Genomic DNA, 27,728 nt, shown 5'->3' with positions numbered 1-27,728 from the left:
CTTTTTCTTCCTTCTTCCTTCCCATCCTCCCCGTGCAGTGTATATGAAAACAACAAGAAAAGCTATTTTATATATATATTCACTGAAAAAACCATAGGTTTCAGACATGTTATAGTTAGCGGAAATTTTACTGATAAAAAACCAATGAAATTCCCCCGTTATAGTTAGTGCAGGCAACTATAACTCACGCGACCGCAATCCTCTGCTGATGCTAATACTGTATTTAGACACTTATTTGCCCATGTCTTCTTCCATAAATTTTTAGCTATACATATATTACAAATATTTTTTTTTCATAAAGACACATATGTCATCAGCAGAAGATTGCGGTCGCGTGAGTTATAGTTGCCTGCACTAACTATAACGGGGGAATTTCATTGGTTTTTTTATCAGTAAAATTTCCGCTAACTATAACATGTCTGAAACCTATGGTTTTTTCAGTGAATTTGCAAGGTTTTTTAAATGCTAATTCCTAACTATAACGTGTGTGAAACCTATGGTTTTTTCAGTGAATTTGTACGGTTTTTTAAATGCTAAGTTACTTTACGCCATTCGTGGCGTGCACGCCCACTTAACGCAGTTCATTCCGTGCGCGCACGGTGCGCTTCGCGCACCGTGCGCGCACAGTGAGCACGCGGTGCGCTTCGCGCACCGCGCGCCCACTTTACGCAGTTAGTGCCGTACACGCAAGGTGGGCACGCAGTGCGCTACGCGCACCGCGTGCCCACGTTACGCACCGTGCGCACATGGAGGACATATTATGCGCTTCCTTGTGATAGGTAATCTGTTAAATTTAATTTGTAAGTGATGACAATAATATGCCATGCACAGAGAGTGTTTTTTTTTTTTTATTAAAATTTTTAGCGTAAGCGCACCGTACGCGTACGGTAAGCGTAATCGGCGAAATTTTCCCCCAAAAAAAATTTACCGTTTTTGGCCTTGGGGGATCTTTGAGGACTCAACTAACATGGCTATGTGCATGGGCGCTGTCTAAACAGCCCCTTTATATGTTTTTTGCCTTTGTTTACAGCCCCCCCCTCAGAGTGCGAGAGAGAAAATGGCGGCCGCCGCTTCCTGGTTTCGACCGATTCGAATGTTTACTTAGATGTAACAGCCAATCAGAATCGCGCTCGCGCACGCCACCGTACGCGTACGGTAAGCGTACCGTAAGCTGGCTCAGATATATATATTGATTTAAAGGCTATTTTCTCAGAATCTACTGAACAGATTTACACCAAACCTACAAAAGGCACTTCCTTGACCTAGGGACTACCTCTCTGCCAAATTTCTAGTAATTCTGTTCAGCCGTTCGGGCTGTAGCCCTGTCTAAAGGTCCTATGGAAAAATGCATGGGAAAAACGCGTTTTGGGACCCCCCTTTTATCTCAGCCCCCGCTTGACGAATCCCCCCGAGACTTTCAGGGTAGGAGCGGAGCGTAGCGCCCCACCTATTTTGAGAAATTCGCGAGGATTCGTCGACCGGCGCAAAAGTTATTCAAAATAGAATGTTGCGGATTTCCTATGGAAAAGGGGTCCTAACTATAACTACCTACTGGCAACCGCCAGTAGGTAATATATATATATATATATATATATATATATATATATATATATATATATATATATATATATATATATTCCCTTTTTCCTTCTTTTCCTCTTCTTCCTTTCTTCCTATCCCTTTTCTGCTCTCTTCATTTTCCTTTCCCTCCCCTCTCTTATATATATTTTCTATTTTTTATATTTTGAGTACTCCTTATCCTCTGTTTCCCCTCTGTTCCCCCTCCTAAATGCTCCAAGTAGCCATCTGCTGCCCCGTCTCATCAAACTTCCTGCTTCTCTATATTTAGATCTTTTATTTTCGTTTAGTTTCCATTAGGGAGTTCTACTAAGGATTCTCTCTTATTAAAGTTATGAAGGAGTCAACTTCATGTGGGGATAGAAAGTTATGCGTCTTATTCTTCCAAACAACTTTTAGGAATGCAGGGAATTTCATTTGAACCTGGGCGCCCAGGCTCCTCAGGTCGGGCATTCTATTTCCCAGCTCCCGCTGCCTTTGTGCTGTGGCCTTTCCTACATCTGACCTAATCAGATATTTGATAGAGTCTATCTGGAGGGTTGTATCAGATAGTGCTCTACTCAGTATTAGCTCCTTTACTGTATAGGTGAGGAAATTCACCAGGATTTTCCTGGGTGCCTTCCTCTCCTTATGAAGCCTATAAGGGTCTCTGTGAGCTCTTTGAATTTCGGCCTCAAGGTCTATATCCGGCCTGTCTTTTAGTACCCCATCTCTAAGCAGGTTGCAAATAAATAATTTAACATCCCCTTTCTCTACTCCCTCAGGAATCTTTAGAAATTTGAGATTGTCCCTTCTCGAATGTATCTCGAGTCTCTCAATATCCATTTGGAGATTTTTGTTTTGCAGTCTGAGAGCCTCTAGGTCCCTCTTGTGTCGCTGGGAGGCCCCTGTAAGCAGGGACGCATCTTCTTCCAATACGCCAGTTCGCTCAGACACTTCATCCAACTTAGTCTCCAAATTAGCACATTGTTCGTGAATGCTTTTCTGATTTGCCTCAGAGATTGCAAATTTGGATAACAGATCCTCCCTCATATTTAGTAATAAGGACTCTAATTGAGAGAGCCTGGGACCAACCGAGGTATCCATAGTCGACTGCGGGGCTTCCCCATCTACTGGTGGAACCTCTTGTGTTTCTAAGTCACAATCTAAGACAGAATATCTGTTGTTTAGAGGTAAACTCCCTTGGGCCGTGGCAGCAACAGCAGAGAGTTGTGCAATAGAAATTGAGCCCCTCGATGGTTGGGCCGGGAGTTGTATCGCATTCGGAACACTCTTTAATGTTGACTTTGATGCAGACTTAGATAAAGAAGATAGAGGAGGTGAGCTGCCCCCTTAGAGTCCATGGCCTGCTCCACAATTTTAAAATAGGATATCAAGGAGGGGGTCGGTTTACCTCGGAGGGGCAAATTCTTAGGAAGCCTCTGTTTAGGCTCGCCAGCCCGCCCTTTTGAGCTTTTCACCTTCTTTTCCTTCTTCCGCCCCTTAGGTGTGGAAGCGACAGTCCCAGACCCTGTCCCTGTCCCTGTTTCAGACCAGGCGCCTACCGCCTGGAAACCCACCTTATGGAGCTCCGAGTTTGACCTGAGCTGGTACCTGCTCCTGGCGCCCCCTGCTCTGAGAGCATCTGGGGCTTTAGAAGCCGGGGGTTTGGTTCCTGATTCCTTGCTGCTTTTCTCTGGTGAAGGAGTGAAATCCCCTAATGATTCAGGGTGAGCTGTGTGTAATGGGCTAGAAAATTGAGAGATGTCCGAGCTCATTCCCTTCCGTGACTCCTGTTGCAGGAAGGCAGGGGCTGGCTTCACGTACGGAGGTTCAATAGATAGTTCAATAGCAAGTTCACCTAACTGTTGTACGATATCAGAATAACCGCCCCCCCCCCCCAATCTTAGTGGTCCTTAAAGAACATGCTCCAGAAAACTTGCGGAACCCGACCCTCGCTAGTACCAGCCTGACACCATGCCAGAACTTAGCGCGCCCAAAAAGCCAATTCTCGTGCTTCAATTCAAGCTCCTTTGCATGAACTTGTGCTCGCTGATTTGTTTGTATTTGTTTGTATTTGTAGCTCAGTTCTAACCTAGCAGTGCCGACACCCTCACGAGTACCCCAACCCCCCAACACTCTCACCGCTGTTTCAGGGAGCTCGGCGGTTTCCAAAAACACGATCAGAGCAGAATATTCCCAGCGCCTCCCGTAGTCCTAGTGCAATAACATTCACTCCTTCACGCCGGTAGGGAGGCTGGGAGGCAGGTAGGCAGCGCAGGCGGGGCCAGCCGTAGCTTGCAGAACCGGAATGGAGCAGGTCCGTCGTGTGGGGAGGAAGATACGGGAAAAAAGGAAAGGAAAAACGCAAAAAGTTTAGAAAGAGGATTGTGCGTTAAAGGGGGTCATAATCACCGCTCACCGTGTAAGATGCCACTGTCGTCCGCATAAAATCCGCATTTCACTTCGGGAGATCACCGGTCAGATTGGAGCTCCCTGACGCTGCCTGTTTGTGGCTGAAAATGACACGTCAGCACATGACGTACACACACAGGATGAGTCTCGAAGTGTTGTCTCGTGATGCAAGCTCTATCCGGGTAATCCGTCTGAAGAGGTGTGTTCATTTAACAAATTAGAAGATACCTCCAAAGGCATTTTACCCAATGATGCACCTTACGTTTTTCTCTTCTACTGTTATCAGAGAAGTTAGATGAGTATGCCTCTACTTCATACTGTGAAGCTACTTTGGTGGTATTTCTCCCCCCCTCAGCACAAAACTAATTTTGTGCTCGCTCTTCAATCTGCAAAACAGCTTATCCTCACGGAGGCGCTTGTTACGTTCCACAATCCTCTTTGTAGGCAAATGGAGTGTATCATCATGCACCCTTGGTATGTTCCTTCCTCCCCTTGGAAGGCCGTTAGTGTAACCTTCATTCCCTTCTTCATAACCCATGGTATGGCGGTTGACATGCTCATCACCCCCATGTGAAGTCTGTTGGTATGTTCCTCTCTTCCATGTGAAGTCCTTTCCCTCACCCCCAAGAAGACCTATTCTATGTTCCTCACTGCAATCTGACCGCCACTGGACTGTTGTTAACCCACTCACGGCCCTTCTTGGCAAGGGTGTGTTGCCTCAGTGAAAACATGAAACGTTTTTGCCCTCTGCCAGGGCATTAACAGTATTTAATGCTCATTGGAGAACGTGCTCCAAACCCGGAGGGCACATGACGACGGGAAGGGCTGTTATCATTGGACAACATGTGTACAATAAAACTATTAGTAGGAAAAGGTATAATTTCAGTGATGTCTCTTGTGTCACAAAGTTATTAGAACGTGACAGGTTATGCGTTCTGAAGATCAAACAGTTAAACATAGAAGCTGCACTGGCACGTCATTTAAATGTGTATTCCTTTGTATTGTAAAGTTCGACTTAGGTGGCATGAGTATTAAATTACATGTCATAGGGATAAACCTAATGTTATAATGTAATTTAGACTATAGGCTAACAGTGCATATCGAAACAAAGCTTTTCCATTTAAAATGAAATGTATTACTCATACTAATGAGATATTTTACTGCTGAATTCATAAGTTTGCATATTATTTGTGTTTCATTAAAATGTATTAATTACATGTATTTCTATAATTCCCTTGCGTTAGTGTAAGTGAGGCATGATTTGAGATGTAAAACCCGGCTGGCTGATGATGTCAGATAATGTCTTCATTCGCAGTCACATGAAAATGATGAAACAATATTTTTTCAAGTGAAGTCTTCTTCCAGATTTCGTTCTCATGAAAAGCACATTTCTTGTGATAGAGCTCTTTGTTTACAGGCGTTGAAATGTATCCAGTTGGCCTTGAATGTAACACATTCGTTTCAACCCTGCCTAGACTCACACAGATGGAAGATATGCTGGGGAAAGCTTGGGAAAGGAGGAGTATGTTTTAACTCAGAGTCCTGTGATTTTTTTTTTTAATTTGATCATGCCCCTTAAATGTTACATGGGCTGATACTTTTGGCGAATCAGAATGTTCTGCGATTTTGAGATGGCAGTGCCAAGCTGTACTTTGGGAGAGATGCTGCTTACATTCTTGACCCAGACACATTTGCTGATGAAGAGTTCCTGAATTCTGTATCTTTTGGAGTTATTTTCCTCTCTGCTTGTGACCCTTCAATGCCGTTTTGAGACCTAAAATTATTTATTTAATCCCCTTCAGAAGACTCTTGATGAAGCTTCTGATAAACTGACTTTCTTTTCTGCCTCTCCTAATTTTTTTGCCCACTTTATTTAGTAGTTTACAGGACGAGATTATCCCTTTTCCAGATTATTTTGTGCCCTTTTTGCGCTTTTTTGAAATGTGCCCACGTGTCTCGCCCTGCACATGTATTTCCCTGATTAGGTTAGTTGTAAGGTTTTATACTGCCCAACCGAAAGTATGACTTGGCTGAATTTTTATTGATTGATGATTGTTAATCCTGAGCAGCGTTTGATTTCTGTTTCTCAGCATTCTTTTTCTTGCATATTTATGTTTGTTGATGCTAGTCTCTCTGAACTTATTCTGTCATTTTGGATAGACACCGGTGAGTATGTATTTTTTCTAATTTGGCAATGTGAATAGTTTCTATGACTTTATGCTTGAGTCTGTAATAAACTCCTTAACTTTATTTCCGAGAGGAGTCATGGGGCTTAAAATGATTGGGTTTGATTGAAGTTGTGTTATTGATTCTACCTTACCACTTGCTGGGTCCAAAGAACCATTGACTACAGTGAGCGTCTGATGCCTGTGAAGGGCCACATATGCTACAGCAAGTTCAAAGCCCCCTAATCTTCCATAACACAGTTAAATAAGTATGCAGACAAACAAACGCTGCTAATTATATAATTTTGATTGGTTGTCAAATCTCAGAAATAATTCCTGCTTGCTAATCCTCAGTATGTCTTGTCTCCCTAGATCGTGACACTACACCTTTGCGGCTTTGTAAGCATGGCAGGGCAGGACAGCCCCATGGAGTCAGTCACAGAACTGGAGCTGGATTGGTCCGTTCCGCCCGACCCGCAGGGTGCACCCGCGCTCCAACAGAATCACTCTAGCGAGCCTCATCACTTCGCGCTCTGGAAGAAAGGAGGCCGTTTGTTCTCTGCCCTGATGGCTGTCAACATCCTGCTCTTTGGGTGCTGTCTCATCACCTCCTGCTCGCTGGAGAAGGTGGACGTTGATGAGTTCGAGGTCATGGTCTTCCTGTCTATCCTGATGCTACTGTCTGTCCTGTGGATGTGTGTCCAGATGTACTTGACCAAGCACCAAGACGCCATCCCCTTCAAGGACCACCATGCAGGACCCATATGGCTGCGAGGTAGGTGATCTGCCGTGAAGCCAGAGCCAAGTGGCAGTAGTTACCAAGAGGCCATAGGACTCCAGTAAACCAGGCCTTTGTGTTTTTAGCCAATAGCTGTTACAGTTATGGAACGAGGAATTTCACTTTTTACATTGTAAAGTATGGGTTCAAAAGACCCAACAAACGTAAGTGCTGTAGGATAATGTCACATGCTTTGCTGACAGCGCCCCACATGGCACGGGGTGATGTGCCACCAATTTACTGTCCTACAAACCAACCAGCAAAATATCTACAAGTCTTCTAGGTCCAGGGGCATCACGTGGTATGAATACAGGTAACAAAGGTGATGCCAAGCAATGTCTTTACCAGCTCCATGTTTATCGTCTTGTGTTTGAATGTCAGTGATTGAAACTACGTTCAGTACAGACGGAAGACAATTGGATGGACAGAGGATTGAGTGTAAGGTGGCAAAAGGAGCACCGGGTCATTTGACTTGCTCCTTCTCTGCTAAGTTAACCAGATTACTTCATGTAACTGGGTCACTAATGGGTGAGCAAGAGTTCGGTGGATGCCTGGCAGATGCTTTATCTGCCAAACTTGCACTTCGCTCCTCATTAGAGGTGGGAAAGTGCCAGGTTTCCAATGGCGATCAGCTGGCTCCAAGATCGGAAATCTTTGACTGACGGCACCGACCAAAAGCCTGTCCTTCAATGTACGTCAGAAGATGTGCCCTATTTAGGCTGGTCACACCGGCATATCTTTTTTCTCTTCAGACTGCAGGAAAAGCCAGGTGGTTACCATCAGGAAAAAATAGAAATGACCCTAGCTCAACAGTTCAGGGCCAATGTGTTTTTTGTGTTTCAGAAACAAACAACCCATCTCTTGGGTTTGTTTCTTGAAAAAAGGAGTTTGCTGAGCAGGCCAAAACAACATGCCTATTCCTACAATGCAACAGCCACACTGGTATATGCAAAGGAGGCAATGAGATCCTCACAACGCTCCACTAAGGAAGCGGAGGCCATGACTCATCTGATGGTTCAGCTACCAGGGTTTACATGGCCCATTAAGTGTCCAGGTCTGAGCTTCTTCTCAAGAAAAGAATGCAGTCCATTAGTCTTGGTTCATTACAATTGAACTAAACGTACTAGTGCACATGCCAATGATTCATTATTGATGGAATGCCAAGGAATGAATGCATGGTGTTCCAGTGACATGTACCTTTATGGTCCAGCAGCCTCTCGGTATCCAGACCATCTGCAGTCATTCTGCTCCACCCAGTCACCATTTTCTATGTGCCTACAGTCTGGGGTCAGCACTGAAGTAAAACATGAAATAAATCAAAACACTGTTAGGGTTACCTGTCTTGTTACTGACTGCCTCGAACCTTAGGTTTCAAATTGAGTGGCCTATCAGAAAAGTTACAAACTTAGGGGCATATTCACAAGTGAATGGCGAAGCATGGCTTTAAGCAAAAATTGCTAACGCTATGCTCCGGCATTCTGAAAACACAGGGATACGCATGTATTTACAATGGTACAGCACGTCCCTGCGCTTTCCCTAGCGCTTGCGGTAAGCTCAGATGCCTAGCGCCAACAGAGGCACACTTGCACCATAGTGCAAGAGTGTCTGCATTGAAGGAATGATTATTTATGTGCAGGAAGGTCTTGCACATAAACAGAAGTGACACCTTCCTGCACATAAACAATCATTCATGACGATTTGCTGTTTCTATGTGTGCTGCAAAATGCAGCACACATAGAAACAGCAAAAACGAGAAGAAAGGGAACATTTCTCCTCGTTTCGCCATGTTAAGATCTTGTTTTCCCTGTTCTTAAGTTTTTGTGCTGCCCCCTATTTACGCCACCATTGTAAATAGGGGGCAGCATCAAAATCAATGGGTGTTGTGGTGGAATGTCTACCACAACACCCATTGCCGGCCCCTTTCACGCTATGGCCCTCATTACAATGTTGCGGAATCGGGACCAACTGACCTCCAGTCAGCAGTCCCGACCACATTATTAGGATGGTGCTGTCACACACTCCAATTTCTCTATGGAAGCTTGTGCTGCGGCCATAAACCAGCCGTAGCGCTAGCTCCCATAGAGAAATTTATGTTTTTGGCAATCCCTGCACTGTATGGCAGGCACCTGATGGTGCCTGCCACACAGTGCAGGGATTAACAGGTGCCCCCAGGCCTTTAACCAGAGGCCGCTGTGGCAAGGGGGCCCTGCTAGGGGCCCCCAAAGTCGCTTTCCAACAGACTTTTCATGTCAGAGAGCCCAGCATAAAAAGCCTGTCGAAAGCCGCGCCATAATCCCCACGGCATAAACGCCGTACATAGGGGGTTTTGAGCGGCCTCTGACTAGCCGATGGGCTCCTTGAGCCTGTCGGAAGTCAGTAGGTCCGACTGGTTGGTTTCAAGTCTAACAGCCTTTATTGTAATAAGGCTGTCGGATTTGAAACCAACAATGTACGTCAGAAAGCTAAAGACATGTTAAGTGGCTTAATGCTACCTTGTATATAAGGAAAAGGGATTATCACCACAGAAATGTCACAAAAAGTGACGTTCCTGTGGTGATAAAGCCTTGTAAATATGCCCATTAATGTTTTACCACTACCTCAGACATTCAAATATACTACCAACCTAGACAAGCATGGTCAAAGCCAACAGGTTCACCTTCAAAGAGTCAATTGTATTGTATTGCAGCATTTATGTATCACTATCCGCACGTGAGGCACTTAACCCTTGACTACATGGGCAGCAAGCTACACCATGTAGGGTGTGTGGTTGGAAGGGTGCCTATTGAGCCACAGCCCTAAAGAAGTGCTTCTGTGTTGTGCATTATGACAACAGCGGTGCAGTTATTGTTTTATGGGATGCTGCGCAGTGGGTGGAAAATTGTCAGATAGGCATGTAGGTCATAGCTTTCCAGCAGCTTTGAGCAGCTCTGTGGGTCTCTTTTTGGTATTTCTTGTGATCACAGTCTACTAAGCAGGTCACTGCACTGGGTTGCACCAGCTGAGATTTTGTTTGAAGATTTCAGTCCTGAGCAGACATAGTTGCATGGAAAGTGGTGGGGAGATCTGCTGGGATGTCCTTTGTTGCTATCATCTCATATCTGATCTGAATAATTTGAGATGTAAGGAAGCGGTTACAGTGCGCAGCTAGTTGGGACCTGCAGTTAAGGACTACATTAGAGTCTCCAGTTTTCCAGCAGGATGTGATCTTTTCAGTTATTCCATGCCTGTTCAGTTTTTGATGCTTGGTTAATGGGCTGTTGCAGTACTAGGCAATGGACAAGACCCATAGCAGATATGTTGAGTGAGTACATAAGGCCCTACATACTATATTTTACCTATAATACTTTCCTATCATGCTTTTAAAACCACATTTTGTGTGGTACAAACTGCACTCTGATTTAGAGGGTTGGGCCTACTACTTCTTGTAATTACAAAATGGAAAAGGGTACAGAGTGCTGATAAACCAGTGTGTACTGTTGGACTGGAACTGGATTACTCCTGTGGTCCCATGCTTTTATTTGTTGATTTCACTTTCTTGAAATGTCATTGGTACACATTATCCCAGGTGATGACTAATAACGAGACATGTTTCTCCATTCGAGTTGTTTCTGTTCCATTTATTTCTGTTCAATGTTTATCTCTTTGTGAAGCGAGCAGCAAAACAGCCAACACGTGTTTAGCACTATTTTTACAAACAGGGCTGGACCTTTTTTTAAGTCTAGAATAAATAATGATGGAAGAGTACATAAAGACTTTTTTTAGGAAACAGATACTCCATAAGAAAAAGTTTTTTTGAGTTTTGGTGCTACACAAGTGTCACACTGCACACGTACAGAGAAAACACCTTCTTTCAATGTGATGTCCTTTGTAGAGATACCTGTGAGAAAACAAGTAAAACAGCTCCTGTTGCAATCAAGAACACCCCCTTTGGGACCTAAATCAAGAAAATACCATATCACAGCAATGTCAAAGGTGGTGATAGTGGGGAATATCCTAATCACGCACATTTGTTATTGTGAGAGTGACTAGTGGAATGGTTTGTCTAAAAACTGATGTCAAGTCCCCGTGTGATCAATGCTTATAGCCCCAAAATTGGTGTCAGTATGTGGGCAAATATGGAAAAGAAGCTAGCTCCTTTCTTAGTCCCAAGGGTCTTTTGCTTCTCTATCTAATTGTGCATGCTTCCATAACATGAGTTCCAAGCGCAGGTGGGTCTTGGTAAAGATAATTCTTGTATATTAGTTTCTTCAGAGGCAATCCTGCATGGAGGGATTTGAGCAGGAGTGTTAGAAAAATAGGAGTATCAGAAGGGCAGTGCACCTTTTTGGTTTTGTAGTTGTTTAAGGTATTTTAGTTACTTGTTCAAGATATTTAAGTGGTCTCTCCTAGTTGAGTATCCCTCTTGATTTGCCCATATCGTGGACCAAATATGACAACAAAGTAAGAAACGGTATGGAAAAGGTTTATGTTCATATTATGCAGCATGTTTCTACCAACACTTCTACTCCAGTCTCTTCACTCCCGCTGTCAGTTTTCTCCCTCCAACTGTTGCTGGTATTTATCATATTCATACTGTTTTTTGACTCATACTCTTCCTTCTTTCCCACTCTGGAAAATGCCCCTTTTTACTGCTAAAGCACTTAGCTTTCAATGCTAGACAGGCACTTAAGTTTGCTATGTTTCATACTACAACATCTATAACACTGGTGTTTCTCCCGACCCCATCTGCATTTTTTTCTTACCACCAGTAATTTTACTCCTTTCTGCTGATTGTTGTAACACATTCACTTCACTTGAGTCAGTGCTTCCATGACATCCATTTCTCGCCCTCTGCCCACTATTCAAGACTTTCTGGTAAAGAGAGGTGTTTTTCATGCACTTCACTACAACTATAGATTTCTTAAAAGACTGATCTTACAACCTTTCTTGTATTTTCAAATTGCCATTTCTATTTATTAATTGATCCCTAATGTAAATATTTGAATTTGCATATGGCTGTCAGTAAGCGTAATGCCGCCACATATTGTTCAATTGATTCACCCGGCGATTGTGCACATGAAACTAGTTTGTGTTGTTCTACAACAATGCCAGTTTTTCTTACAAAATTGTCCTCTACACCTATTCATGCTTCCTCGTATTCATCTTTCCATTTTTCTTCCATTTCGGGTGAAAACCTCCATTTTCTTCTAATGTCTTGCTAGGAACAGGAAACGTTAAAAAAAATCTTCTATCCCCTATACCAAGACTATGCTTACGTATGGCTAGCTTCTCTTTGCAACAAAAACGTCTCCTTCTACTGCCTAAAAGTAGGTTTCAAATGCCACCGGCCATCCTCCCATATCATTTCTGGTTTTCTGGGACTAAAAACGTTTATTGGAGCGGCTACAGACTGCAAGTTTGTAATATTCTGAACTAACAAATGTCAGTAAAATAGACATACTCCAATCTCCCTACAATATGAAATAGACTAAGGTTCTTTTAGAGTCGCAGTAGTTGGAGCACTCCAAAATACTATGTAAAGTCTTTTACCGATTTTCATCACACACAAAACAAAAGAACAGTAGTAGCACTTGGCCCTTTCGTGTCATGTAATACAGCGACAAATTATGGCAGCAATCTCATTATATAAAAGCTGTAATATTAGCCTTTTTGATTATGCCAAGGCTCATAATATAGAAGTATTTGAGTACTAACAATTTCTTTATTTTGCCACCTTTCCGCAGATCTACATACTGGGGCTAGAAGAAGTGTTAAGCAATCGTTCCAGGCTTGGAATGCCCTTTTGATTCTGTGCAACCTATTAAATTGCATGTATTACGGGTTTTCGCCAGCTCTTCTTTAATCTTTTCCCATACTGAGAAAAGTTGGAAATTTACTACTGACAATAGCAGAAGTAAAACTTGTTCCAGGGATGGGAAAAAAGAGGTTGGAGGGAAAGTGAACTTGTCAACAGATTTTTGTATGAGCAAATCCACACCTGCATATTTGCTCATGCTAAAAAGTAGTTCACAAATATTTTCTAGGAGTATGATTTCCTGCCATACAGCTGTAAATTCTTGTGAATTCATGAAAGCCATACATCAGCAATAATGCAAAGACATAGTCCATATGTGCAATTTTATGACTTTCTTTAAGAATTTGGCACCTGATTAGATCTGGATATAACCAAGACCTTTTGTTTGTATTATCTATCTATCTATCTATCTATCTATCTATCTATCTATCTATCTATCTATCTATCTATCTATCTATCTATCTATCTATCTATCTATCTATCTATCTATCTATCTATCTATCTATCTATCTATCTATCTATCTATCTATCCATCCATCCATCCATCCATCCATCCATCCATCCATCCATCCATCCATCCATCCATCCATCCATCCATCCATCCATCCATCCATCCATCCATCCATCCATCCATCCATCCATCCATCCATCTATCTATCTATCTATCTATCTATCTATCTATCTATCTATCTATCTATCTATCTATCTATCTATCTATCTATCTATCTATCTATCTATCTATCTATCTATCTATCTATCTGTCTGTCTGTCTGTCTGTCTGTCTGTCTGTCTGTCTGTCTGTCTGTCTGTCTGTCTGTCTGTCTGCCTATATATCCATTGCCTGACTTCTACTCTTTCACAAGGAGCATATCGGCACACAAAGTAGTTTTGTTCAGTGCCAGGGACTACTGTGGCAATGTGTGTTTTTTGAGACCAAAGAATATTATTGCTTTTTGCCAATGTTTGTTATATTAGCTCCCACAAAGTTTTACAAAAACCATAATAAAACAAGGCACGTATTGACAAAATCAAAAGGCTGACCACCAATATCAGACTGATTGGCTTTGCCAATGCTTGGTTATTTACGTGTTTCCCATTATCTTGTTGAAACTGGTTGCACTGATTTTCCATTATGAATATTTTTGGGAAATACTAGCATGCATCAACCCATTTTAGTAAATGATGCTTCAAAGAATGTTACCTTCAATTTCACAGTAGTTTAGCAAAACCATTTTTTTTCCTAGTTGCATTTAAAAAAAAACATTTATTTGTAAAGCAAAGGATCATCAATCTTGCTTTTGAGCTTCTGCAGATATTTGTATCTAATTAGAGAGCATTCTGGGAGCATTGTATATAGCCTCATACTGTTAAACTTTACAAACATGTGTGCACATTTTTACACTGGAACCACTGTCAGTAGTGCAGTTCGTGCTTACATTTCCTTAGAGCGCTCACCCTAAAACTAAAGGCTTTATATTCCTGAACCATAAATTCAAATTTGAATAACATTAATTTGTGGACACATATCACCTTAACTGCAGACAATGCCCTTCCCTGGTACATAATGTGGTACTGTAAACTGACAGCCAAAGGGTTTGTACTGCAGGGGGTTGGGCCTACTTGTCCCAGGGACAAAATAAACATGAAAACAGGAATTCCATACCCCTGGTGGGAAATAATTTTTTTTAAGTTCAGAATTTTGAATGATAATGAATGTTGAGTAATAATGAGTTTTATGATTGATGCAATACACAACTGCTGATTTAATAATATTGCAGATGAAACTAGTTGAATATGACTTACAGAAGTGTGTTTCTTAATGTAAATTAGTTGTGCCACATTTTCACAAAATGCCATACTAGGTAACATGGATGCTGTTTTGATGGTTCTATTTCACTACTGCTCATTCCCCTCCCACCTTGTCCCCCTGTGCATCTTTTCTCTCCACAGACTCTGAAGATAAAATACAAAATGATGTCATAGATTTTTCATAGATTGTGTGAATTTACTTTTTTGGGTTCCCAATGTAACATATTTTCAAGGTCCTTCTGCTGTAGTTTCCATTGACGAGGCCTGGCAACATTCGCTTTTGTATGGGTTATTGTTTGCAATTTTTCATATTGTTGAGCACATCTCCATACAGAAACAGCATAGAAGCTGCTAGATATTTTCTTAAAAGTGGGTTATAAACATTAACATGAAATGTTACACTCTGATTTGCCCAAAGTATGCTATCTCTAATCATGCTACCATGAAACTGCAGGTCATTTGTTATTCGAGAATTATGTCTAAAAAAACCTTGGTTTTGAGAATGAGCTAAAAACCTACCTGCTAAACCAATGTTAAGGTTCTTGTTGGGGAGGGTGTTAGCTCAAACCCCCGGGCAGAATCGCCAGAGGTAAATTATGAATACTTAAATTTTGAGATGTCTTGAATTTTGGGGTTTGGGGTTCTCCTTCCACAATTCAGTAGCTGAGGATGGGTGCGTTTTAAGTATCACATCCTTTTTCCTAAGGATTCCCCAAGATTTTCCTGGTCCTTAATGCCCAGTATGAAGGAAGAGCAGACTTTCCGAACTGGTGTTGGTGGGTTCTGGTCCTGGAGGTTCCTGAATAGTGACTTGCAGTGCATTCATGAACGGTTTGAAGTGTACATATGAATATGATTAATTAATGTGTGAGTTGTGAGAAGGATAATTTTATAAATGAACTTTTGAGTTCAAGACTTCCTCCATACATAGCATGAGCAACGGAGACTAGTGTTACTAGTACAGGAACTGATACGGGCAACAGGGACTAATGATACTAAATCAGGAACTGATACGGCTGCTGGGGGAGATAGTACTGTTATGCAAGCTCATACATGAATTGTACTGAGCGCACCAACAGAGACAGTGATGACAGCATTGCCTAGGAGATACACAGCTTGATATGCAGATTCAAGCTCCTACACCCATAAGGACAGTAGTGGTTGAAGAGGCTCCTAGAGAACTTAAGATTCGCATTTTGAAAATTGAATTTTGTGAAATTTCACAGGGGAACACTGATTTTAATGGCCTGTTGACTCATAATGTTGATGAAATGATATAATTGATCAAAGAAGCAGCCAGATGTGCAACTGAAGCATACAATAAACTTGAAGAGCTGTGTGATGAATGCAAAGCTAACATCAGCCAAATGAAAAATGTGAAACAAACTGACAAAATGGATTTAACACATGATGAAATTAGAGAAATGGGTTTAAGAACTTTAAAAGCCCATATTAAAGTTTTAATTGTGAAAGCCAGAGAATGGAGTGGTTTAAAGAAATATCGAGAAAGATGGAAAAGAGGGACAGCAAGTAAAAAGAAAGCGAAGGGGCCGAATGTAGGGAAAGAAGTTCAGTGAGTGATTTAGAAGCTGGGACAGGAACAGTTTTTGAATTTCCTTTAAGAGAAGTTCAAAGAGAGAATTTGGTGCATGTGCCACCGTCATGAGCTGACTTGTATGCATTCTCTACTAATTTCCCAAAATTGGGAGAAGAGACAGGAAAATGCTATGTAGAAATACATAGAATAACCAATATTTCCCAAATGTTGTGGACCGATTTAAAATTGCTGTTTGAGGTTGTGGCTCCTAGTGATTTATGGACAGAGTGGGAGGCTGTGGTTGGATGGCCAGCACAGGGGCCTCGTAAGGTGGTGTAAGTAACTGAGTATCTGACAAAACAAGTTCCCAAAAAAGGACATAGATTGAGTAGAAATTTTGAGAACTTCCCAGGAGCCAAAAGTGCATAGCTTTTACAAGAGGCTCATACAAATGTTCAAGAAACACAGCAAAGTTGATGATCCCGAAATAAAATGGTGTCAGTGGATTTGTATCTGCTTTCATGATAGGTAGAGACCAGAGCTCACTAATCACATTTGGCAGAGTGAATTGTGTTGGCAGACAAAGAATATAGATGAAATCTTAAAGTTGGCGAAATACAGTAATGATTATTTTAGTGCAAAACAGTAAAAGCTTAATGAGAAGTTGATGATTGCCCAGGCAATGCAAGTTGAGCAAGGATTCCGTGTTCAAATGAGTTAAAAAATAAATTTTATCCAGCCTGGAATGAATGGGATAAATCAAATGCAAGGTGTGGATATGGAAAATTGAGTGATGCAGATGCAAGGTGGTGAAGGAAGGATGCTGAAAAACGATGGCATGAATTTGAATGTTGAAATGATGAAGAACACTGCCTGTCAGTTCTGTTGGAGATCGGGTACTGGAAAAGGGAATATCATCAGAATCCAAAGAGAATTCAGGGGGAAGTTGTTCAACAATGCAGAGAAATGTGTTGGTCCCAAATATGTCAAATTCTGAGCAGAGTGGACAGAGTCAGAAATCCTTTCAATTGTCAATGCCTTCAACCCCAGTGATACAGCAAAACATGACAATCAAAATGATCCATAATGCATAGTATCAGCAGAATCCATTGATTCTGAATGATGATACAGCTGGAAGCTGCTTACTTGAAGCATTCCTAAAGGTAGACCAATGCGGTCCATGTTTTGACGCAAAAGTCATTTTCCATCCCTTTTCATTTTTGATCAATTATGGAAGCTTTCTGTTTAACAGTTTGCTCTGTGGATGTCTCAAACTTACCCCTCTTGTGAAAAGACTCCAAGTTTTAGGGACTCATAAAAAACAAATTGTTAATCACGTTTTAGCAGATGTTCCTGTTAAAATTGGCCTAATGGAGAACAAGTACCAATTCCTTTGTGTGATTCATGTCCTGTAAATGTGTTGGGAAGGGACTTGCTTTGCTAAATTAATTGTGTGATTTACTGCACACCAGATGGTGTTGTCATTGAGACACAAGATGATGACTCAAGATTAAAAATAAATTCACAAGATTCAATACTTCAGTTGTTTACAGCTTTAATAAAAGAAGACCTGCCTCTGGATTTAAGACATACTGTCAAAGATGAGGTATGGGATTGTTCTTGAAAAGAAATTTAATTGATTAAAAGAGCAAAGGCAGTTAAAATAAAAGCCAGATGCAGTAGTCCCTTGATCTAGACAATACAGACTCACTAAGGAAGCAGAAGAGGGAGTGAAGCCAGTGATTAAAAAATTGATTAAGCAAGGAATCCTCTGGGAGGTATTAGATAGTCTTTGTAACTCTCCTGTGATGGGAATTAAAACATTGAATGGCAAATGGAGAATTGTGCAGGATCTGCAAAAGATTAATAAAATTGCTGTTTCATGTTGTCCAGTGGTATCAAATTCAGCAGTGATTTTGTCTCGAATTCAGATGCAGAATGGTGTGCAGTCATTGACTTATGCCAAACATTCTTCTTGATTCCTCTGCATGAGGAGAGCCATTTCTTATTTGCATTCCAATTTTTAAATAAACTTCTCATTTGGTGTAGAATCCCACATGGGTATATAAAAAGTCATTTGATTTTTAGTCAAATCCTGAAGAAAGATCTACAAATGTTGACATTGACGTGCAATTCTTATCTAAGACTAAGAAGGATTGTAACCTTGATACAACTGCCCTGTTTAATAATTAAGCTGAGAAGGGACATAAGGTTGCCCAACTAAAATGCAGTAGTGCAAGAAGGAAGCCATCTATCTTGGATACCACATTGAAAAAAGTGTGAGGAAAGCCTCAAAAGAATGTGTTTCTGCAATTCTTAAAATGAACCCGCCGACTACCCCTAGGGAAGTTAGGATGTTTCTTGGAATTGCAAGCTTCTGTCGTCAGTGGATTCCAAACTTTTCCTTGACTGAAAAACATTTAGTGAGGGTGACTTGCAGTGACATACAAGATCCAGTACCATTTGACGGAGAATCCTTTGATGCATTTGATAACGAGAGAGAGAGTTTGTGTCATGTATCTGCACTCATGATGCCTGATTATAGTCTAATCTTTTTTCTGTTTTTCCATGAGAGAGGTGGATGTGCACTTTCAATCCTCACACAGAGGATTGAATGTCCCATGTGCCCTGTGGCCTACTTGTCAGCTGTATTTGATCCAGTAGCTGTAAGTCTTCCAGGTTGTTGTAAAACAGTTGCAACTGTGTGCATTGCTGTTGAACAAATTGAAGGAAATGTGATGGGTCATACTTTAATTTTATTTGTCCCGCACCCAGTTGAGATTGTTTTGATTAGAATGAGAATTCAGCACATAACTAACAGTTGACTTACTCATTATGAGCAGGTCATATTCGGTACAGAGAATGTTAACCCAGGAATAGTAAACTTCGAATTTATAGGCTTTGTGTGCCTGAATCAAGAAGCTAACATCTCCCCTGCCATTGACGAGCCCTTGTGCAGTTAAGCGAGCAGTTACTCCCTGTCTACAATTTACAGGAATAGCACTGCTAGCGCCATATTTAATTAATGGAATTTAAAGAAAGTTAGCACTACAATGGGGTGAACCTCCTCAAAGGTTCAAGCTTGAACAACTCACAGACTTAAATAGGTGCCCCCTATTAAGCTGAGAAGGATCAATCCTTTTCATCACGGATGTCTCCATTTAAAGGCGGAAAAGGAGCCTTGGGCACAAGATATACAACTACTCAAGAGACCAATTAAATAAGTACCTGACCTAAAGCATTGGTGGCACCATGTTAGGAGGTTCCTGCAGATAGAGTAGGACTGTGTATTAGACCAACATGAACTTTATAGTATAGAGAATTAGTCCACATACACCATCAGTAAGTGTTGGAGGGTTTCGGCTACCTCACAGTACCACATTCAACCCCTAAAGCAACCAGGGTAACAGATGGTATTGGCAACCTCGAACATGATCCCCTGATTCCCAAGGAATCAGTGAAACAGATCTAAACACTAAAAAGATACAGAAATGCATTGTAAACGTTTCTTGAAATGATCGTTTTCTTGCAAAGAAAGCATGAGCTGCGATTATTAGAAACATGGGACATTACTGTAATTAGCCATATTGGAATGGTAAACAATATGAACAAATCAACCTTCCTAATTGTTTGCTATTGTTTGCTTACTCCTATCTGTATCTAATACTACACTAAAGAGAGCATAGCTGGAGTACCATTCTGCCAGATCAATTGAGATAGCCTAACCCCTATAGCTTGGTTTTTGGTGTCACAAAGCCGGTTGCAGTCTACAGGTTATCATCCTTAGCAGGGTGGCGGTCCGAGTCAGCAGGGCTGTATCTCAGTCACAGTCTGCAGCGGCTCCATGAGAATCCCAGCAGGCACATACTCTTCTCAAAGAGCTCTAGCACAGAAGCTGTATATATAATAAAGTACTATTATTATCAAATTGTGGCAGAGGCACAGATTAGCTCATTTGGTTTTGTCTAGCTAAAATAAAGTTTCTCCTAATGAGCACAGACAGAAAGGAAAATTATGGCATTGTGTTCTTCATGTATGACCCTGGAACTAACAGTATAGTTCAGTCTACAGGGCATCAGTGCCTAATGGAGATGTACATACAGCACATTTATGAATTAGCAGAAAGTGTGGCAAAAGGCCCCACGAGAAAGAGATGTCAACCTAAGGAGCTGAATCTAAGAAGGAGACTACACGTGAGCCATGCAACAACAGTGGGGGTATCTCAGGTATTGCTCTAAAGGACTTTAGTCAACCTGAAAGCCCACTGAGGAGCAGTGTGGTGGGGAGGGACAGGGAACTTGAGTGAAGGTGCTGATTTGTGCTGTCTCTTATGAAGCCCTCTATCTGGGTCACCAGAGCTCAAGCAGAGCTGAAGTATGGCACCCCTATCAGGGAACAGCAAAATACATTGGGCCATAAAGGCCCTGTTCAGTCTGATGCTTAGTTTGCTGCACAACTGATGTGCTAACCTACACTTCCCATCTAAAATGGCAGATTATCGTGCTCTTGTTTGCTGTCAATCCGGTCCTGTTTGCTCCGAATGCATGCTTCATTTCCATAAGCATTAAAGTGGTGGTGCTTCATCCCAAATACCCCTTCTTGCTTTTGCTTTTCCTTTTTCTACCCCTGGCTAACTGGCTATAAAGCTTATGCATCAAGAGTCCATGACCTAGCTGTAACCCTCAACAAACTTCGAAGATACAGAAGATGAAAGTAGAAAAACAAAATGTTAGTTTCGAGGAGCATTAAGAGATCTAAAGCACATGAATCACAAATCTTTACTTGCCACTTAAACTCCTGAAAACTCTGATACAAGTAAATAGGTGATGACAACAACCAGGCGCCTAGTTCCAGTTATTGAAGGCCAACCAAAAACTATCCACAAAGTTGTCTGGTGAGAACCAGAGGAAGTGGTTTTACCATTCCAAAGAACAGCTGAAGAGTTGTGAGACAAGAGTGGACTGCAACTTTGAAGATGAAAAGGCTATACAAGATTTAAGAGAGGACAGACGAGAGGGGAGAATGAGAAGATGGCCATTGAAAAAGCAATAGAAGTAAGAGGTTCAACAGAGGTTGAGACTTCTTTACAGTCAACAATAACATGAGTACACAAGTGCACCAGCCCTAGCTGTAGCAAAGGATTTAAAAATGACATAGAACTGATCTTGCTCAACCCTCTCTTCAGAATCTGGAACTCAGCAAAGAGTTATCGCAGGAGTCTGCGAGGTTTTCTCTCAGAATGGCTTGAATGAGAGAGATGCTGGTGAATATTCAGCATGTGTTTGTGAGCCTACTTAGTAATGAGCATCAATTTTCCCCAGACAATAATACATCAATGCCCCCTAACAGCAACATATAGCAATGGCCTAGGAAAACATGCATACAGTGGTCTTAGGCCGAATATCATGAACTGCTAGGGTATTATGTCTCAGCCGCACTAAGCAGTATATGCATCAATGGATCCTGGCAATACACGTGGATCAATGGGTCACTGCTACGCGGGGTCAAAGTACTAAATATTTCAGGACAGACCAACATATACAGACTTCTATGTCAACTATTGAATTGACTTCATGAAACCTGGCACCATTTTAAGCTTTGTCTGTGAGTTGTGCACGGATTACAATTTATTAAGGACACTAGATTTAAATATTTCTTCATTCTATTATGTGCATTATTTTCATAGCAACACATTGGTCTCAGACTCCCACGTGCTCCTGTCTGATCTTTATCAAAAGTGACTGGTAAGCAGTCTGTAAAAAGGGTTGTCAGGTTATTCATGCAAAGTCGGCAAGTGATCATGTGTCATGTGTGACACTTTGCGCCAATTCTGGCTGGCTTTTTAGCAGTCCGTGCATTGCATGTACAACAACATTTATCTAGGCTAATTGTCTATAGGCTACTGCAAGCTCAATGTAAGCATTGAAGTTAAAGCAGGGGAAATTTATGCATTCATTGCTATAATATGTTCAGTGGTGCAGCAAGGCTGTCATAAACCCTAATGCAAATGGGACAACCAGACTTTCTTACTCCTTAGGTGGTTAGTAAAAACCACCACAAATCTGATGCACTGCGCCTCCATAACCTCTCGGAGTAGCAGCCGAGGCTTTTTAAACCTACTAGGACCCCCAAAAGTTACAAACAAGAAATCAGAAAAGTGAAAACTCTTAATCCATTCCACATAGATAAACACAGCACTGTAATCATCCAGGGAATGGAGTGATTTATCCCTTCCACAGGCTGAAAAATAGGAAAAACTATTCCTCGAAACATATTGAAGTGAGTTGACACCATGGAAAGGAAACAGAGTCCTGATGGTCAAACCACCCTATCCAGAAAAAAACGAGATGGGTGTTGTGACCACCAAAGGAACATAGATAACCCAACGTATGAGATAAAGTAAAGTCAACCTTTGCTGATAGCCACGACAATTAGGAAGCAGGCAAAGGTTCAGAGGGAGGATCATGTAATCCTTGTATCCGAATAGCTGCCATTGGGCACAACCGTTCGCTATACCCTTCATGAACCTACTCAAAAATAAGCCCATAATTAGGAAAGAATCACAGGTCCTGGAATTCAAAGCATCCTCATCATGAAGCCATGTTCTGAAAGGGGTCTAGGGTTTCAAATAACACGCTGCTGTAGAGGGCTGATGAGACTCCTGAGTATCCATGTTTACCCCTTTAGAACACCCCTGTAATTGGAGACTTACCCTTTCAGCTTTCATGTCGTGAGGTGATTCATCAGAAATGTTGCGTACCCGCCACTGTTCTCGATAGGGTGTGGTGGTAGATAAATTATTCAGAGTGGTACTGTGTAAACATAGCCCAACATGCTATAAAAAGGTGTAGTGTACTGCTGGACACATTCTAGTGTCTCAGCAGGCACTTGTTTTACCAGCCACTACCTTGAGGGCTGGCCACACTCACACCCCACACCCATCCAACACACGCATCACGAGTGACATGGGCCTGTTATTAGAAGGGGACCCAGTGCACATGCTTGTGGCCAGTTAACAAAGCATACCCATAGTGTCCGTGTCCATCATTTCAGTAGCATGTGGGCCAAGGGCCCACAACTCTACATTGGCTTCGAGTGGGTCTGACCCGCCTGTATGCTGGCAGCCAGCACCGGACTGGCAACACAAACCAGCCCTGGCAATTTAGTCGCATCGCCGGGGAGGGGGGGGGAGAGTGCTAGTGAGAAGCACTGCACTGCTTTCGTTACAGAGGCAAAAAGAAGGATTGATGGACAGAATGCTGCACAATGTTAAACATTCACCCCAGAACAAAGATCTGGGTCTAAATCCATCATTTTTTGGTCCCCATGCCTTTCCAGTTCAGATCCAATATTTTTTGCTCCCCATGCCTTTCCAATTCAGACCCAACCATAGGCAAATCAGTCTTGACCCTATTCGGTATGGGAATAGTCCAGCCGAACTGCCAGGCCAGGTCCTCACTGGACTGGAAACAAGCAGATTGTTTGCATTGTTTAGTATTCCGTCCATCATTTGTCTTGTTTGCTTTTGTCACCCTAAGTGGGAAGGGAATGCCCAGACGTGGGTCTCGTGCTCACTGAGCCACTGGATTCAAGCTAGCATGGCTGATGAGGGTAGATGCCCCAAAACCAGTCCCAGGATGCTAGTTTCCGGTCCAGGGAGGACCTGGCTTGCAGCCGCGGCCCGTGCAGGTAAGAGTGGTGGGGCGGTGGGGCCAGGTGAGGGGGGATTTCGGCGGACGATGAAGACGGAAAATTAAATAAATAATTAGTTTTCCCTCTTCATCGTCTGTTGAAATCCCCCCTCACCTGGCCCCACCACTCTTACCTGCACGGGTCACGGCTGCTGGCTTGGCAGTTCGGGCTGGACTGTTCCCACGTGGCACAGGGTCAAGACTGATTGGCATATGGCTAGGTCCAAATTGGGGAGACGTGGTGAGCAAAAGAACGATGGATTAAACCCAGATCTTTGTGACTGGGGGGTGAATGTTTGCATGTTACATTCTGTTCATCATTTGTCTCTTTTGCTTTTGTCGCCCTAAGTGGGAAGGGTATGACCAGACATGGGTCCTGTGCTCACTGCACCACTGGATTCAAGCTAGCCTGGCTGATGAGGGGTGATGCTCTGAAATCGTTCCCAGCATGCTTGATTCCAGTACAGATAGGACCTGGCTTGGCATTTAGGGCTGGACTTTCCCCATGTGGAACAGGGTTAAGACTGATTTGCATATGGCTGGGTCCAAACTGAGGTGGTGTGTTGATCAAAAGAATGATTGATTAAACCCAGATCTTTGTGACTGGGGGTGAATTTTAGCATTGTTCAGTATTCCGTCCAACATTTGTCTCTTTTGTTTATATTACAGGGGGCAATATTCCAGCAGTGCTGCAATATCGCCCCCTTGTAAAAAAACAGCCCCACCACTTAAAAAACTACCTTCACCCTTCCGGCCCACTGTCCGCTATGGCCAGTCCAGCCCTGCTAGCAGCCATTCCCCTATTTCTCGTGAGGAGAAGAGTTGCTCATGTCTAGGGTACCCCGCACATGCTGCCTGTAAAACAGTGACTGAGACAGGGCCAGATTGAGTCCTCCCAGATGTGAGATCGCATGCCCAGGTTCCTGCTACAGCCGCTGTATTGACCAGCCCTGAGGTGGGAGACAAAAGACTGTACGTCCCCACGCAGCAGCCCAGCCCTGCTGACACATGTCTACCGGGCATCATGCATGCCCTGGAGGTGTGTGGTCCAAGAGAGGTGTCCCGCCGCAGGCTCCTGCTGCCAGGAATCAGAGACGGTGCCCCGCAAGGAAGAGGGACACGTCCACACTGCTTCTAAATGCTACTCAAACCACACCACTTCACAGTGCCCTGTATGCAGTGCCCAGGGCTAGGAAGTATAAGCGACACCTGCAGTAGGTGCCCACACTGACATCAAGCTAGACACGGCCCACAGCATGAGAGTGGGCCACCAGCGAAGCAACAGTGAGACACTGCAGGGCCGTGGCCGTGCCTGAGTCGACCGGATAATGCCAGCCCAGGAGAGGCAGAATTCTCCCAGATGGTGCCAACCAATATGCTCCCATACTTGCTCAATAGGTAGGGCGCTGTCCCGCCTGTTGCTGCATGTTGCAGTGAGAGGAGAGCATTAGTCCAGGGATGCGCAATAGGAATGAGCCTGGCCGGTGGGAAAGGAGTCTGCTGGCCGGCGGGAGGCATCCCATCGAGTGAGCCGGAGACTTGCATCTGGACACTGCATCTCCCATGACTGCATAGGTCCACAGTCAGAGGACAGACTGCCGCAGCCCAGGAGAAGTGCCACAAAGCCACCTAGCATGGTGAAGAGTCTATGAAAGCGGTAAAAAAAAGTGTACATCACAGGAGCCGCCTTACTGTACCAGCGCTGTGTCTCCCTGTATCTCCAGCACCTTCATGCACCATGCCGGCCTGAGCCACAAAGCACGCAGCATCAGCAAACTGCTGTAGCCTGACCGAAGTGGTGGCTGCAGCGCCACCTGGCGGTCACGGTGCAACACCACACCAAGTGATAGTGGCTTGCTGGAACAGCTCCCACGGGGCTGGCAATTTCAAGAGAGACTTGCTGCTGCCCCTGCTGGTGAGCAATGGTGCAATACCAGCATACTAAACATTAAGTAGGTCTCCACATGTGTGCAGGGAGTCTGAAAAGCAAGAAAGGCCTGTAGAACCAGCCCATCAACGTCCAGGCTGGGCTGCGACATCAAGCTCCAGCAAAGTGCCCCAAGAAGCCCGCAGTGGTGCCAGCAAGGCTGCTCCAGCCCCCCATAAAAGCATGGCAGTGTCCGGCACAACTCACTGCACAAGAGACTGGCCGTAAGTGCACACAGCAGCGTCAGTAGCCGGAATAGACAAGCCTATGGATACCCAATAACCTGGGAGGGTGTTGCCCGTCTCCTGAGCCCTTTGTAACTGTCCCCCTGCCGTGTACTGGCACACCGACCAGAGTTGGTGAAGAGGGCACCATGCCACAGCCAGCACCGTAGGCCCTCAAAGCTTTAGGTGCCCAGACACTGCCAACTCAGTGCAGGCGTAGCGACCAACAATATCAGGGGACCCCCCTCCCCCCCCTGGCACCACGAGCACAAGATGACCGGGCGGCATCTCAGGCCATTTGAAGAAGTCTGTCAGCACCTGCGTCCCATTCTTGAAATGGCAGTGCCACCAGGAGTCGAGCCCAATCGGAGGAGGGGAGTCTGCAAAGAGGCAGAACAACCCCCTATGTTAAGAGGTGTGAAGCCAGGGGGCACACAGGCATCTCCAGGTCCACTGTGCAGCCCCCACACAGGCATCTCCAGGTCCACTGTGCAGCCATGGCAACTCCTCCCTTGTATGTCAAATGTTGCGATGTGCCACTATGGGATGAGGAAAACCGCAACACAAAGAAAGCCAGCACTCACTTCACACCCTAGTGGTTGCTCGCAGCACCGCACCCCAGCCCCATCAGGGCTAAGACTTTAAAAATTACATGCCACCCTGCCGACAGGCATCTGCAAGAGTCTGCAAAGTTTCCCCACGAACTAGCCCTAAGCAGGAAACACACTTAGCATGTACCCAAAGAAGCTGAGATTTGCTCAGACGTTACCTGCCACAAAGCACGGCCTGCAGCTTCTGCAATGCTGCTGAAGCCCGTGCATGGGTGATTGTAGCGCCACCCGACAGTTTTCTAATTGCCCCGCACCCCGAGAGATAAGGCAGCACTAAGGAAGGCGCCGCACCAAAACCCATGTGGATGCCACCAGCAATGCTTGAAGGAGCCCTGTACCGGTAGAACAGCCTGAGAATGCCACTAGCGTTTCGGGGTGAGACGAGTCCCCAGTGAGGCACAGAGAAGCTGCCAAGTGCTTGACTGGCAAGAAAAGACAATCTATGAAGCAGCACACACTCCCAAAAGGCTATGGAGACTAACTCCACACAGGCAAAGGAGCAAGAGAGACACAGAACCTAGCGGGACATCTGATCCTCATTGAACCAGACTATGCACCACCTGAGCCCAGAGGGGCACATTTCAGATTTCACACAGGGAGCATTGTGGCAGGCCACCACTGCCAGAGAGAAGATGCAGCTATACATGGAGCCAGCTGAGAGCACCCTCCAAGAGACAATGTTGCAGAATGAGCCTGGTTGGCTGCCAGGTGCCAATGAAAGATGCGGCGCAATGCCATGTGCCACCAGCGTTCCCCCTTAGAGGGGAGGAGAGTAAAGGCCTAGCGTGGCCTGAATGCAGGAGGGAGAGCCTCTACATCTCCACTGCACTAGCACAGCCCCGCAGTGGGCCAGACAGCACAGAGTGTCCTCCTCCACACTGCCTCAAGGCGGAGTCACCAGTGACCCAAGAGGCAAGAGGAGAGTCGCACACTCTAATTGCCATAGCATGTGCACTGAAGACATGCAACACGTGGTCGGATGCCACATCACACTGCAAACAAGAAGAAGCGTGGCATGGTGCCACACCGTGAAGTAGAAATAAGAAAAAGGAGAGAGAAAGGAGTGTGACCCGATCAGTCACACCAAAGAACCCAATGACCATAGCTACACAAAAGCACAAGATCTCAGGGGAATAGCCCAAAGACTTGTGCCACTACCGGAGATTGCCCCGCAAACACACGCCAACCAGCAAGGAAGAGTGAAGTCCCTGACGACAGCA

At 43.8% G+C, this 27,728-nt stretch overlaps 1 protein-coding gene across 1 annotated transcript in view; it reads left to right on the top strand.

Annotated features, from left to right (window-relative positions):
* LOC146810124 (proton channel OTOP2-like) overlaps positions 1–27,728 on the top strand; it is a 228,097-nt gene that overhangs the window by 54,149 nt on the left and 146,220 nt on the right. Inside the window, exon 2 of the mRNA XM_085617071.1 lies at positions 6,510–6,912. Within this exon, the coding sequence (XP_085473197.1) occupies positions 6,543–6,912 (370 nt within the window). The 5' untranslated portion in view covers positions 6,510–6,542. The remainder of the gene's footprint in view (positions 1–6,509; positions 6,913–27,728) is intronic.

The sequence above is a fragment of the Triturus cristatus genome, chromosome 7 (assembly GCF_964204655.1).
Source record: "Triturus cristatus chromosome 7, aTriCri1.1, whole genome shotgun sequence".
Lineage (NCBI taxonomy): Eukaryota > Metazoa > Chordata > Amphibia > Caudata > Salamandridae > Triturus > Triturus cristatus.
Note: the sequence above shows the minus strand (reverse complement) of the source record. Positions and strands in the feature narration are given on the sequence as shown.